This window comes from Triplophysa dalaica, chromosome 25 (genome assembly GCF_015846415.1).
Source record: "Triplophysa dalaica isolate WHDGS20190420 chromosome 25, ASM1584641v1, whole genome shotgun sequence".
Classification (NCBI taxonomy): domain Eukaryota; kingdom Metazoa; phylum Chordata; class Actinopteri; order Cypriniformes; family Nemacheilidae; genus Triplophysa; species Triplophysa dalaica.
The window spans coordinates 15,933,672-15,948,953 of NC_079566.1; the positions used below are offsets into that span (position 1 = coordinate 15,933,672).

At 37.9% G+C, this 15,282-nt stretch overlaps 3 protein-coding genes and 1 non-coding gene across 5 annotated transcripts in view; 1 reads left to right on the forward strand and 3 right to left on the reverse strand.

The window, feature by feature from the left end:
• Positions 1-322: 322 nt before the first annotated feature.
• On the reverse strand, positions 323-3,635 carry nrm (nurim). Its single transcript, XM_056741889.1, is given in 5 exon segments — positions 323-2,258; positions 2,350-2,492; positions 2,495-2,525; positions 2,756-2,949; positions 3,467-3,635. Coding segments are annotated over 5 exon segments (828 nt in total). The 5' UTR covers positions 3,618-3,635; the 3' UTR covers positions 323-1,949.
• Positions 2,996-3,068, reverse strand: trnak-cuu (transfer RNA lysine (anticodon CUU)). Its single transcript has one exon. It is a non-coding gene; the product is annotated as a tRNA-Lys (tRNA).
• Positions 3,636-4,422: 787 nt separating the features above from the next.
• On the reverse strand, positions 4,423-6,151 carry LOC130415896 (uncharacterized). 2 transcript variants are annotated; one of them, XM_056741894.1, is made up of 4 exons: positions 6,050-6,151; positions 5,596-5,931; positions 5,402-5,473; positions 4,423-5,291 (listed from the first exon to the last, which is right to left on the reverse strand). In XM_056741894.1, the coding sequence occupies exons 1-4, from the start codon at positions 6,108-6,110 to the stop codon at positions 5,122-5,124; spliced, it is 639 nt and encodes a 212-aa protein (XP_056597872.1). In that variant the 5' UTR covers positions 6,111-6,151; the 3' UTR covers positions 4,423-5,121. The 2 variants fall into 2 exon arrangements, with proteins under 2 accessions (XP_056597872.1, XP_056597873.1); XM_056741895.1 differs by having other exon boundaries at positions 5,596-5,922; positions 6,050-6,144.
• A 6,304-nt stretch (positions 6,152-12,455) lies between these two features.
• Positions 12,456-15,282, forward strand: part of glmp (glycosylated lysosomal membrane protein) — a 2,832-nt gene continuing 5 nt past the window's right edge. The window contains exons 1-6 of the mRNA XM_056741887.1: positions 12,456-12,658; positions 12,993-13,265; positions 13,552-13,737; positions 13,814-14,032; positions 14,123-14,385; positions 14,548-15,282. The exon at positions 14,548-15,282 is cut by the window's right edge and continues 5 nt beyond it. Coding sequence (XP_056597865.1) covers positions 12,560-12,658; positions 12,993-13,265; positions 13,552-13,737; positions 13,814-14,032; positions 14,123-14,385; positions 14,548-14,719 — 1,212 coding nt within the window. The 5' untranslated portion in view covers positions 12,456-12,559 and the 3' untranslated portion in view covers positions 14,720-15,282. The remainder of the gene's footprint in view (positions 12,659-12,992; positions 13,266-13,551; positions 13,738-13,813; positions 14,033-14,122; positions 14,386-14,547) is intronic.

Consider the following 15,282-nt stretch of genomic DNA (forward strand, 5'->3'; position numbering starts at 1 on the left):
TGACTAACATGACATTAAAGAATGGTTCTATTCAAAAGAAAGTGCCTCACAAGATGTTTTAATTGTAGACTTTACTACTTCTTTACAAAGAAATTAAATTATATAAAATACTATTTAAATTTAACTTATGTTAAAACTAAATTATTAACTGTATTTCACCATTTATTTATTTAATTTAAGTCGAACTATAGAAATATGTTAAAACAACACGGCATCAAAAAATGCAATTACAAACTAAAGATGTTAATTGTGACATAAAATCATAAAGCTGTGAAATCTATATATTTATTTCCTGCTGTGATGTAAAAAATGAAAATACAAGTTCTGAAAAAGCAATCTTTAATAATCATGTAAAAATACATTCTGCAGTAAGTGACTTTATATTCAAGTACACACATTTTTCAAGCTGTATTCATAATAACACAAAACAATAAAGGCATATTTTCCAGTAGTTATGACACATGGTTGTTTGTCAACAGAAACACACTAAAATAATACTCAACATTAAAAAAAATTATTGACATGACATCCAAATAAGCCTGAGGCTGCAAAAGCCGTTTTAGAACTCTTAAGGAAAAGATAAACATACTCTGACCTATAAAAATATAGTTTATTTCTCTATATGTGTGATCTAGCTGCTCGTGGTTCAGGTGTGTGTGCGCGTTTGTCAGTTTAACCTCATGACCTTCCCTCCTCATCATCTACAGACAAATAAATCTCCAAATACAGTTTCTCTTGTCGATAAAAATATTCTGCCGCTCGATCTCTGCTGTTAGTCATGGATAGAAAACACAAACACTGTCAACACTTAGTTTACACCCTAAAGAGTCGTTCTCAAATCATAAATACTAGAAACCTCCGATTCATTATCCAGGTGTGCGTAAAATGATTCATTAAAAGTAAGGAATTGATAGCTCAAGGCTGACACTTATTTAAAAACACAGGGTGTTCTCTCACAGGGATTAGTTTAAACCAGGGCTAGACCTTAGATAAACTGGGACATTTAAGTCGTTCTCACACACAAGCGTTACAGTTGTGCATCTCGAGTCAAAATAATGGCACTGCTGTATTTTCTGTTTTCAGTATTTGAGTCTAGGACTGGTCTTAAGTCCTGTACGGGAAACCAGCTCAAAGTGTGCACTGAAGAGTTTAATGTATGACAGTATTCACTACAATACATACTTTAACATACTTTAACTATTCAGCCAACAAACTCCACAGTTTCAGTGCGATGAAGTATGCATAATGGGAACTAGCTGTGGCTTTCCAACTTAAAACACTTTTCCATCTACACATTCTCCCTTTCTGCAAGTTAAAATCAAGAGTTTGGTTCCAATATGAGATAAATGTTTTATTGTTCATTACAAATTTTTTTCAATCAAATTGCAGTTGTTTGTGTGGAATCAAGCCCTAATAACTAAAAAAATACTGCTAACTAACACAATAAAAACATGATAACAAGTGAATGACTTATCTCATTTTGGAACCAAACTCTTTAAATGATAATTCATCAAAACAATCTCTCAATTACTTCCAAAAATGATACGAAACGTTGAATTTAAAGTAGTTAAAAATCATCGGTCATGTTTCTAATTTTTCTTAAAAACAACACTTTATGTAGGTATTAAAATGTGAAGTTGTACGTACCTTATGATTTATGAATAGATTTCATCAAGAATCTGTAAACAGATTACGACACAAAAACTAAACCGAATAAAAATGAATGAAGATGATTCAAATCAATCTGACTGTATAAGGCACTTCAACTATTTTAAATCTGGACTGGAGATGAGCTGCTGGAACTGTAAGATAGAGATCGCTCAGTTTATTTTGATGTTGAAATGACTTGATCATTGTTAACCTCTATTTTTTATATCAGAAATATCATGATTGAGTTTTTCCACCGGTCATGATGACCTCATGCTGATGTGAATATAACACTTGTTTTTTTAGTCCTGTTTGTTGACGTTGTTATTACTCTGATCACTTTGGTCTAGCGGTGCGCAGAAGAGTTTCAGTTTGGTCTGCAGCTGTCGGTTGAGATATGTACAGTCCTGTGTGTCCAGAGAGTGAGCCACCATCAGATACACAGACAGATAAACGGCCAGCACGAGACGGTCCACAGGAAACGTGGGAAGAACCCAAAGAACCGCCAGCAGCTCCACACAGACGGGATGTCTCAGGTGAGCGAAGAGCCGCTGGGCACGTGGAGACTTTAAAGAGAGAGGATCGCCCAGACCCAAACACTCGTAATACACCTGACACACACACACACACAGACGTCACATCCATGAGTCCAGGAAACAGAACATCAGTATAAACGTGGTGAAATGTGCAGATGTGCAGTACCTGTTTGATGCCCATTAATTCTGGATAGTCAAATATAAGGAGAATACTGCAGATGATCGCCCAGCACAGAAAGTGTAAAATAAAACAGATGAGAGGGAAGAAAATATCCCAGCTGGTGTTCTGCACCGACCACAGACAGGGGCGCTGGTGACCGGCTGCCAACATCGCATCAACACCTGAACACCAAAAACATCAACCGCAGTTCATTTACACTATTACAGATTGTGTTTAAATAAATAGAAAGAAGACAGAAACAAGATGCTGATGCATTACTGCAGGGGTGAGTGTTTTCAAAACGTCAAAATCTTAACACCTAATTGTGCATTATATCTTACATTACAACTGATATTTACTAAAATGTGAGTTTTTGTACACATACACACTTGCAGTATTTATGGTGATTTACCTGCAGTGCTAGAGCAGTGGTGAAGCAGTACATGGTTCTGGATAAAACCCCCAGCAGGTCCTGACAGGCTCTCTTCACTGGACCCCATGCCAAAACACTGTGCTGAACACTGAAGAGGACCAGAAGGAAAACATCCACAGCTACAGCCCGTAAGATCGCACCGTCACGCAGGGCCACAGACCACGACACAGACTCTAAGAACACCAGCACGGACAGAGAAACAAGTGAGAAAACTTTTGCCGCCCAACGTGGGGCTCGAACCCACGACCCTGAGATTAAGAGTCTCATGCTCTACCGACTGAGCTAGCCGGGCTGTACGCAAACTGCGCGATCATTGCGTAATGAAGACACGCCCTCGGCGATTCATTTTTATATCCGTTTTAATTCGTTAAATGCAATGTTCACTACATCAATACAAAACACGAAATAGCAACACAAACAGATCTTAGTAAAAGAGTAAATCGCGATCTACAGTTCAATATTATTAAAAAAATCAGACCAGAAACTTTTAAAATACTTGCAGCAACTTGAGCACCGACACACATGATGAACGTTGCAAAGCTCCACGCTAAATATTAAAGTATGAATATTTTAAAATCTGATCATATAAAAGCCCTTTACTTTTGCGCACATGACGTTTATAACATAAATGTAAATAACAGGCTTATAAATGAAAGTTTGAGTATTGTTTGATTATGAGTGCTCGCTCACCTCGACACAGAGGCGCGCCCCCGCTCAGGTTATGATAGATAGCGCGAAACGACACAAAACGAACAAAATCAGCGCCTGTCACGAAGACAAAGATAAAGTTAATAAACGCTGAAACACAGAGAAAACAGTCACGCAAAGTTACCGACGCCATGATAGAAGGTGTGTTCGGTTTCATAAGGCGCTGCGCAGAGCAGTGAGCGTATGACACCGCAGTACCGCGAGATCATAATGCTACGTGTCCTCTGGAAACACGTCTCGCGGTACTGCGGTGTCGTACATCGATTAGTCTGCGCAGCGTTGCATGACGTGGAATATATTTGTATTTTAAACTGATAAGCGGCTGCTGCTTCCCTTTCTTGTTATATTATTGTTAAAGACATGGATATTAAAAATGTGATATCATGTTATTATGTTATAAGCGGTGAATGTTTGATATATTTTGAAACAATAAAAGAATTGGCGACTGCGGCTTCCGGGAGAAGCTGATTTGACACCAAGAGACCGCCAGGTGGAGACACAGCGCATGTTCTGAAGTTCAGTTTTTTATTGCGTTTATAAACATACTTTCTAAAACGTTTACATAAGAGTCTCAAAGATGAAAATCTAGAAATGTAATTAATTGAAATCATATTTTTACTCATTAACATGCATTTAGCAACGATTTTGTCCAAAGCGACTTTTGCGACACGATGCTGTATCAACCACAGGGTGAACTAATGTTTTCATTCTCTTCACACTGACATGTTTATGCTATGTAACATGTGTTTGAATACAAGTCATTCTAGTCTTGTATGAATCATGTGGTTATGTGGATTGTGTGGTTTTAGCTGCAGTAAGTTGAATGCAGTCAATCAGGAAATAATGACTGTCCATGGCGTGACAAGCGCTGTGAATCTAGTTCATTGAAAGTTTGGTTGTGTCAAACATTTGTATCTGAAGAAACGCAGATCTTTTTTTGACTTAATTTTTTATTTAAAGTTTATATGTTAAACAAAAGATACACAAAAGCTAAAGGCATATGTAAAATTATTTATGTGCTGATATTGCATTTGTAAACATCTAAGACCAAGTACTGAAGAATGTGAGCAATAATGCAAACGAGTGACGACTTTCACCCACTTGTTCCTCCGTTCAAGCTTCAGAATCCATCACAAGAAACCTGTTTCAAATCTTTCTAACTAACTCTGAACTGTCTTCTTTCTAGCTGTTTAAAAACCTTGTGTCTTTGTCTGTGTCTGTTTCTTTTTGTTGATTTTTCCTTCTCCCCAGTCATCATCCTTGTAAACATGGCCTGGTAAAATTGTTTATAGCTCATCGACAAAATAATTGTAAATGCTCTCTCACTTTGGATTAAAGCATCTTCTACATGAATAAATGTAAATATTGTTGTTCTTTTTCAATCATAAACCACGGCCACAATGATTGACAATCTGATCTGTACTGGCCGTGATAGAGACTACAGTTGAAAGAACAGAATGAATCTGTAAGTGATGTGAATTAACCAGAAAGAAACCATAAACTCTCAGAGATCTCGACACTCTTTATAATGTTAAAAGGCTGTTAACCTGCTGCAGTGCTGAACACATTTTACTTGAAATAGCTTGAGTTGAATAGTAAAATAAATCAAATAGATGTATAGATTAGCTGATGGTGGTTTAATCTGAGCTGAGAGCGATAGCATCTTTCCCTTCGCTCCAGCCTTTCTGCCAGCCGTGATGATGAATTATTCCACCAGCAGCGACAGTCGCCAGGAAAAATATCACGATAGCCAATCCAACACCTCCAAACATCAAGACTCGCTCTTTCACTGTCAGATCATCATCATCTGAGTGAGAGAGATACAGTTTCATAGATGTACAACCGTGTTATATGAGAAATGACATCTGAGGCTTCATTACAAATTACACATAAAGCAAGAATAAGACATGCTTATACCTGTGGTCTCAACCTCCTCTCCTCCGTGTTTTCTCACAGAGTCGCCGTTTTCCTCTCTGCGCATCAGGTTTTCTGAAAATGGTTGAATAAATTTAAGCAAAAATGTTTAGTCTCAAAGGACCTTAACCCTGTTCCTGTCAAAGAATGAAGTATTTAAGTCATTGGGAAGAACTTAAATCTTAAAAGAGACCAACCGCTAGTTTGCAGTCGGACAGCTCTGTTGAAGTGCATCTCTGGAGTGTCAGATTTTGTTCCACAGAAATAAAGTCCCAAATCTGACTGTGTTACTTCAGAAATAACCAAACTGACCAATGTGATACTGCTGTCTCTATTTACGGTCAATCTGGGGTTTGTATTGTAGTTGATTAGAAGTGTCCGGTCTTTCTGTGCAGACACCAGTAGAGTCAGCAGCTGTTCAGAATTCAGATGATACCAGGCGATTTCATATCTGTTGGTCATGTTGCAGTTCAGGGTGACAGTTTCTCCCAGATGATCAAGTATCAGGTTAGACACCTCCTGTCCTGACACATCTCAACACAAACACAGTTAGGCTATGCGTGATTAAATAGAAATTAGCATACAGATATAAATATTAATTCAAGCAAATATTGTTTGCTAAGTGATAGATCTTCAGGAGAACATATTTACCACTGTAAGTGATGTGCACAAGACAGCCGTACAGCACGCAAAAGAAAAATAATTTCTCCATTTGATCAGATTGTTCTGAACTGAGTAAACTAACGTACAAGAGAGACGACGAGCTATAATGAAAGCCACAACATGTTTCCACTTCCTTTCTAGAAAAGCTTTGTGTTACAGTGTCTGCATACCTTTTGGGCTTTTGGCCTGTTCAAGACATACTGAAAATCCCATAGTAAAAATGCTTTATTAACATTACCCTACATTCTATTACTAATGATTTGTAAAGAAAAGTAGGCATACTGTTAATAATAAAAACCAAACATCTATTATCAAAATTAGAAAGAGCTTTATTGGTTTCCCTACACCTGCACACACACACAAGGGATTTTTGTATACTTATGAACAGAATCTTCCCATGCACATTTGCAAATACAAAAGGCACAAATTAAAGATTAAAATATAAAAGCATAAATATATAATTCACTTTATATAGAGTATAGATTAAAGCTATTATATGTATTTATAGATGGTACACAAGGGTAGTAGGACTGTCATAATATTCGTTGTCCTTTTTTTTAGGTTCAATGAATCACACTCGGAATATAGCATTATGACATCATTTTAAATGGGTACTGAATGATTTTAAATATCAGAGTTATTGTCGATGCTAGTATATTGCCCCACCCCTAACAGGAAATGGAAATAAATAGGAATTATTTTACATCTAATTACAGTAAAAAATATTGGAAATGCAGTTTCCCGGCTAAAAGACTGGATTGACATGTGATTGATAGTTTAGTCCTCGGTCATATGGGAACACCAGCCAGCTTCTAATTTCTATCACCAAAGTCCCCTGGCCTTCTTTCCATAGCACAAAATCCTTCATTTAGCGTATCTGTATATGTCCTCATCATTGAAGTGGAAGTTGCCAGAAGATGCTCAGGCACAGAAACATCAGGAGGCGATTCACAGTAAAAACTTCAACAACACCTGAGAAATACAATGAACACAGGTATAGAAAGAAAGGTGCATTCACCATTTTTATGACATCACATTTTGTCATTGAAAAATTGATGAAACACTACAATACAGTTTTTTAATTTAATGATGGAATCGATGTGGATTGCAGCTGACAAATTAAAGAGGAAATGTTTAAAGAGCAAATGCGTCTGATGGTTCACTTACTCCTTAGATGCGAGTTCTTAACTGGACTACAATTCTCTGTGGGAATTTGACAGGATGAGCCACATGTTAATAAATTAAATAACTGAGTATAATAATGTTTTAAAAAATGTGAAATAATGTGTGACCATACTTAGATCAGTGTATGTTTTCTCAAAAATTAAATTGGAAACATTGGTTTCATCATTAATTCTCATCAGAAGTGTATTATTCCTCATTGTGCATTTTAACAGGGTCACAGTACACCCTCCTTTTTCTAATAAATCAGACACTCGAAATGTTTGATTGAAAACATTTTTTGACTGATATATCAAACGAATATAAACCGACGTATGTTCCTTGATTGTATTTGTATCAAACGTCAAAAAACATTCGCAGGGATCCTGTTGACTAGGGCCGAAACCTGAGAACAAAAAAAGAACAGTAGTAAGGCTAGTAAGTGCTAGTAAGGCTGCTCAATTAAGACAAAAATCATAATCACGATTATTTTGGCCAATATTGAGATCACAGTCATTTAAACCAATTACACACAGACTGTTGAGATAACCTAGAAAATACAGTCTTTAACATTTACACATTTTACATTTACATTTTATTCAAAGCGACTTACATTGCATTATTTTATACATCTATACATAGGTATTTGCAATCCCCCGGATCAAACCCACAACCTTGCGTTGTTAACAAAATGCTCTTACCACTGAGCTACAGAAAAGCTATTAAATTTTATTCAACTGAATAATAAATGTAAAGAAATAGCACAGCTGAACTGCTGTAAAGGAAAGGGGTGCGTTGTGGATTTATACCACAAGAAAGAGAGGATCCATGGTTTGCCAAACGGAATGTGCCACAATAATCGTTTTACCTCCATTATTTTGTTTTTGTGATTATTGAAGACCAAAATTGACGATAACAATTAATTGCTGATATCCATGTCTACAAATATCAAACTTTTGATTGCATAAAAAATACTCACAAATGCCAAGACACACGATGAGAATAGTAAGATGTTTGAACCTGATGAAACATGAAAGGGTTTGTTTATGTGCTGAACTACAAGACTCATACAGAAAAGGACAAGTGGAGATACTTTGTATGTACCGACCATCAGCTCTTTAACAGCAACCGAAACTAAAAATCAGTACATTCATTCCCTATGGTGTATTTCCCTATCTCCAACATCACTCTCATTTAAATAAAAGACTCAATCTTCAATCTCAAAATAATCCCAATGGAGATTTGTTACCAGCCATTAACCAGTAAATGTAATCTATTATGATTAATTTAATGAATAATCCTAATAACTACACTAAAAGATAAATATCAGATGTTTAGTCATCGGCTAGCTAGCATGAGCTTAGAAATGATAGCCTTACAAATTGTGATGGTAGGAACAAATCTGTTACTAAAACAACAAACAAAAGCCTGCGGTTTATGTTAAAAGTATCAGAACTTACATGTTAGTAACATCTGTTTTGTTTGTTTTCAGTGTTGAAAGGCGTACCGGCCTGTACCGGTAAGTAACAAAGGGAAACTATATTACAGGTATGTGGAAACTTTACCATATTTTTTCTGAATGCGTACTGCTATTCAATACTGACATCTCCTGGGCAGTCCTGACCACTGACTCCTGATGTTTTGTTGCATTCTCTCTCCTGTTTAAACTTGACACAAAAATGAAAAATTCTGTCATCATTTACTCACCCTGAGATTGTTCCAAGCCTGAAGACATTTAGAAGGATGTCAGATCTCATGCCCCATTTACTGCCATAGTTGGGGAAATAATTAATACATTGAAAAAAAATCCAGAAAATGACCAGAGCATTTTCCTTTATGTTAAGAACATTTCCGTTAATGCTAAAATGCAGGGCAAATTTTAAAATACAGGTACATTAACAGTAAATATGAATACCGAAAATTATTTCATATTAATACAGTATTGCCCTTACCGATTTTTTAGAGTGTATGGTAGTCAATGGGGAATGAGATCTGACATTCTTCTTAATTTCTTCCTGTGTGTTCAACAGAACAGATACATTTATACATGTTTGAAACAATCTCGGGGTGAGTGAATGATGACGGAAATTTTAAGTTTTGGGTGAACTATCCTTTAAGGCCATATCCATGTGGAGGACCAGAAGAGTCGTGTGTAAAGTAATAAAGCATTTCATTGTTTAATAACTAATTCTACAATAAAAATAGGCATTACTCCATTTGAGCAAATGAGAAGAGAGGATAGTCTGTTGTTCACTACACGTGTACCAGCGCGTTACCAGCGCCTGTTTATTCTCTAACAGAAAACGTATTATTAGAACTTTCATACTGCACGAGGAAGCAGCAGCGCTGCGGTCATTTTGTCGCCGAGTCTATTTATGATGCGCTGCTTTCGCGCAGTTAAAGCGACACGTTACGGTGCTTATGCCCAAAATGCTTATGGATTAACGGGAAATGTATCCATAAGTAAATATAGAGAAGTATTCACAGCGAGTGCGAGCAACGGAGGATGAGCGCTTCGGCAAGTAGAGAAAGCGGTGCGAGTTTTAGACGTTAATGGGCCTTAAAAACGACACACCTTCCGCGAGAATTTTTCTTCTTCTTAAAAAGTGGTGGGGATAACATATCATACATATACATATTTACATATCATATATACATTTACATGTACGTCCCAACTATTCCACCCGCAAATCACGACAATGCTCATCTGACATGTCAATGTCAGTTTATTTCTATAGCACTATTACACACAACAGCTGTTGATCAATGTGCTTTACAACAGAAATCAAGAGCAATTTAAAAACAATACAAAAAATAAAAATGTATATTAATATAGCTCAAAATATACCCAATTAAAAAACATACACATGTGCATAGACATACAAATTTCACCCGCAGCTTAGCATGCAATAGCAGTACTCAATTTCCAAAAGCCAATTCAAAAAGGTAGGCTTTTAACTTTGATTTAAAAACAGATATTGATGAGGCGAATCTAATAGCAGTGAGTAATGCATTCCATAATCTGGGAGCATTTACAGAGAAAGCACGGTCACCCATAGATTTTAGAACACGTAACAATCTCTGATTTGAAGAACAGAGAGGGCAACTGGGCAATATTCAGTAAATCTGAAATGTAAGGAGCGACCAAAACATTGAATGACTTTTAAAATCGACACGATATCTTACAGGCAGCCAGTGAAGAGAAGGTAATATTGGTGTAATATGGTCCCATTTTCTAGCACCTGTCAGAAGCCGGGATAAAACTGATTGGCTAACCTCGTAATACAATGAATTACAGTAGTCTAACCTTGAGGTTAAGAATGCATGAATTATTCTTTCAGAGTTTTTATAAGATAAAATATGTTTTACTTTAGCCAAAAGACATAACTGAAAAAAACAGGATTTTAATACCGTATTTATGCTTGTCAAATTTTAAACCATCATCAAACACAAATCCCAGGTTCTTTACCCAAGGTTTTGCAGAGAGTGTTATATTGCAGAGCATTATTTGACTAGAACAATCTGATGGTTTAAGAACTTTCCAGTTTTTTTAGTCGAATGATACTTTTTAAAACCTGATTGGAAGATCTCTAAGACCTTATTTTTATCCAAGAAAGTCAGTAATTGTTGGAACACTGTTTTCTCTAAAATCTTTGAAACAAATGCAGATTAGAGACTGGTCTAAAATTTGCTATCACATTTAAGTCAAAATTAGGTTTCTTTAACATTGACGGAACTATAGCATGCTTTAAAGTCTTTCTGGGGACCACGTGTGTTTCCAGACATCACTTAATTATGTCTAAAAGGTAAGGACCCACTACATCTAAAACTTGCTTCAAGAGAGATGGAGGGATGGCATCCATAGAGGAGCCCGATGGATTTAAGTGATCCGCTATTTCTTGTAGATGGGAGAGAGAGACAGGTTCAAACTTGATAAACTCCACTTTACACGCCAAAGAGATAGGGATCAGATGAGGGGCAAGATATCCCCAATCTAATGTCAAAAATATTATTTATAAAAAATGTAAGAAAATCCTCACATATTACATTTTACATTTACATTTAGCAGACGCTTTTATCCAAAGCGACTTACAAGTGGGGTAGGTAATGGAAGCAATTGGGACAGCATAAGTAGAACAAAAGCATAAGTGCAATCAAAAAGAAGACTGGTCTCATATAGCCTAACACAGTATACAGATCCATTCATTCATACATTTATTTATTTTATTTTTTTAGAGAAGAGAAGAAAAGAGTAGAGAAGAGAAGAGTAGAGAAGAAAATAGAGTCAGAACAGATCAGTCAGATGTTGGTGGAAGAGATGTGTTTTCAGGCGTTTCTTAAAGATGGCTACAGAATCTGCAGATCTTGTAGCAGCAGGCAGATCATTCCACATAGGTGGAACAGATCCGGAGAAGGTGCGCGAGAGAGATTTTTTACCTTTATGGGATGACACCACAAGACGTCTTTCGTTTGCAGAGCGTAGGGATCTGGCGGGTTCATATGTCTGCATTAGCGATTTAAGATAAGGGTTTGATACAGCAGGATATTCATAAACAGGTGGATTAATAACGGAGTTAAAAACAGTAAAAAGTGTTCTTGGTCTATGGTAATTTTTGATAATAAGATTAGTAAAAAAAACTTGATTTTGCGGGCATTAATGCCTTTTGGTATTTTTGCACTGAGTCCCTTAACATTTCTTGGGAGATCTGCATCTTATCCTTCTTCCATCTTCGCTCTGCTCTTCTCCAGAGGTGCCTCAGGTAGCTGTCAGGTATGTTGTCATCAATCCAAGGGTCAATTTTTGGTTTAGGTTTAAGGGTCTTTACAGAAGCCACTGAGTCTAAAACACATGTGCATGAAGCATTAAATCAAACAAAAGCTCCTCTGCACTTAGTTCATGCTGATTTTGTCTCCATACGTACCTCTAAACATGACGTACAAGAAACTAGCCAATCAGCGAGCTTGTTACACATAACCTTTGTATATTTACATCAATTTTAAACTTGTGCTATTTTTCATCAAACCTTTATTTGTCTACTGACTTTTACACGGACCTCCAGCTGCCAACTGAAGCCTGATAAAAGGTTTTTATGAGTGCTCAAAGAACAATAGCCCGCAAAGACTCTTACGGTTCGTGGCATAGAAATCGCTGACTTTTATTTTGAAAAACAAAACCCTTATTTCCGTGTTCTGTCACAGCAGGTCCTGGGTCAGCAGCAGCGTTGAGAGGAGAAATCTGATCTGAGATCAGTCGTGTTGAGGCGTTACGGTCACATGACTTCAGTGACAAACACAGCAGAAATGTGATGGTTCCTCATCTGTGTTCAGAGTTGAAACATGTCGATGTTTAAAAGGTGTTTTATCTGCTGTCTGCTGTCTGTCGTCTTCTGTCCTTCGTCTGGATTTATTGGAGGTGGAGATTCGTTTCGACGGAAGGTACATTTAAGACATTTATACCTGCAAAGCACAACAAACATGCTTTGATTGATATACAGAAGTAACTAACGTCACACACACAACAGAAGCTATTTATTATGTCACTGCTTTACATTTAAGTCTGGGTTTGGTTCGGTTCACTGTACGTTAGTTCGTGAACTACGAATGAGATGTCCCTCTTCCCTCCTTGTCTCTTTATATTCGTATAGTGTGGTATTATCATTATTTATGTCATTATAACAGCTGTTCCCTACAAAACACCTTACGCGAGTTATAATAAGTGGATAAAAAACAATATGTTGTGGTTATATGATGAGTCTTTGATTTTTGTAAGGTGTCTGTAGAAGTGAACCCAGGTCTGAAGCCTCCCTCCACACTGCCCCCTGGAGTCAATCTCGTGCACGTGCGGGCACTGGGTCAGAATGACACCCTGCACTTCCTCTTCTGTAACCAGGGGGCGCCATCACTTCTGCTCGTGCACACAAACACCACAGAGTCCACAGTGCATGTGAACTGGCCGGAGTTTATTAACCGCAGTTCCTCAGGCGGCCTGCAGGTGGAGCCACAGAGCAGCGTACAGTACAGCAGAGCTCTCATCATCACCAGGGTGAGATGGGTTTTAAAACATGGTTGTCCACTTTCAGAAGTCGTTATGATGCTTTCTCTTCCAGAATATGACACATGTATGTTATGTTTTTACCAACTTTATCACATCATTTAGCAAGTTTTAACACTTCTATTCTAATTTAATTTTAGATATTTATCATAAATGTAAATATTCTGTTACCGGGATGGCTTCGCCTCGACCAAAAAAAGCATTTTACTAAATAAATATGATTAAAAGAAGAACGAGTAATGAATAGATTGAGTAATGATGTGTGTGTTGGTGTCAGTTGTGGGAGTACAGTGACGTCAATAACACAGCAGACCCACAACACACATCAGAGTCCAGTTTCTACCCACCGTATGAGCTGCAAGACTTCATCTGGTCAGAGTTTAACCAATCAGATCACAGGATCAGAATCTGTGGAGGTGACAGAACGGCTGCCAGCTTTACTAACGGCACCTTCTGTCTGCAGGTGAGGAACAACCACAAACACACAAACACATGACGTCTGCTGTAGAATCACACGTGTGTCTGATCTCTGTCATCAGATCTCAGCGTTCGAGTCAGAAGGTCGTGAGTCAGCGTGGCCAGGTCTCCTTCATAACTCAAACTCCTCTCAGCTGCGTGTGTCTCTGGAAGGTGTGACGGCGCGGGTGAATTACTCCAGATTCTCTCTGGAGCTGCAGTCTGTCGGAGACTCTGGGTTTCTGGGAAGAGTTGATGTCCACAGGTCTATCGATGATGAATACACACCCTCCATCTTTAAGGTGAAATGAAAGACACAAAAGGTATTTTCCGGCCTGTGTAAATGTGTGGTGTCGTCTCCTGATGATTTGTCTCTGGATGTTTGTCGTCAGGTGTCGCAGTGGGTGTCATTTCCAGTGAACAGCAGCAGGGTTTGGGGTTACGCTCAGTGGAAGCCGGTGGCGTATCGTAAGTCCAGCCCTGTGACCGAAGACGCCACACCCTGCAGACACTCTGAACCCGTTCCCATCGCCCGTCCTCCTCCCTCGGCTCTCATTCAGGCCTATTTCAGCCATGGGCCTCAGACATACGGACTGAACGTCAGCTTCGGGATCGCCGGCGACGCCTTTTACAACGCCACCAATTACCTCAGCTGGTGAGTGTGTTAAAACAATACATTTCTTCTCTATACATTAAACGTATGTTTCACAGAGACAAGAGTTTATATCAGGTGTTAATGATTGTGTGTTGGGTTTGTGTGTGTTCCAGCTGATTTATGATTTGTTTGGTGAACTCTGACCTCTGGTTTCCTCTACAGGACTGTGTTAATGGGTGTGGGTGATCCTCCGGTGGACTCTTTCTCAGTGTTTATCATTTGCATCATGGCCGTGGGTCTGGGCACGCCGCTGGTTCTTATCATTGTGGGTGTAGTTTTTCTTTGGGTCCGCAAGAGGACGTCACAAAGCTCAGGCTACGAGGCAATCAACTGATCTTACGGAAGACGCTCCGCCCTCATACACACGTTGGTGTCACAGTCCATCAACAAGATCTCTCTGGATTGGTTGGCGCTGTCTGGATCGGCCAATCAGGAATTAATGTTTCATACGGAACTGAAGGTCAGAAAAGAAATGTATCTAATCCATTGATGATTACACTTCATTCTGTTTTTTTTCTACAGAATTATTTTTCAAAGGTGTTTTTTGTCTATTTTGTCTTCTGTGAAATAATCTGATCCGCCTGATATGTGATGGGGAACGTGTAGCACATTTTAAAGTCAAGAACACACACTTTTCAGAATCAAAAACTGCACTTAAAGAGTTTCTCAGGGATTCTGACTGTTGGACTCCAGTGAAATCACCTTTTATTCTAATAATGTAATGAATCATGTGTTTTTTAAAGAGAATTTATAATAAAGAACAGTTTCGCTTATAAAACAAACAAATTTTACCTGTAAATGTTTGAGGAATATTTAGTAACATTAACATTTATTGACACCTGAATAACAGAGTCTGAATGTAAATATACTTTTGTTTCTCTATATAAATTTGTTGAC

Coding starts and splice junctions, on each gene's coding strand:
- LOC130415896 (XM_056741894.1), bottom strand. CDS start 6,110: ATGGAGAAATTATTTTTCTTTTGCGTGCTGTACGGCTGTCTTGTGCAC. Junction 5,474..5,595: donor TGTCCGACTGCAAACTAGCG/GTTGGTCTCTTT, acceptor AACCATTTTCAG/AAAACCTGATGCGCAGAGAG. Junction 5,292..5,401: donor AGAGGAGGTTGAGACCACAG/GTATAAGCATGT, acceptor TCTCTCACTCAG/ATGATGATGATCTGACAGTG.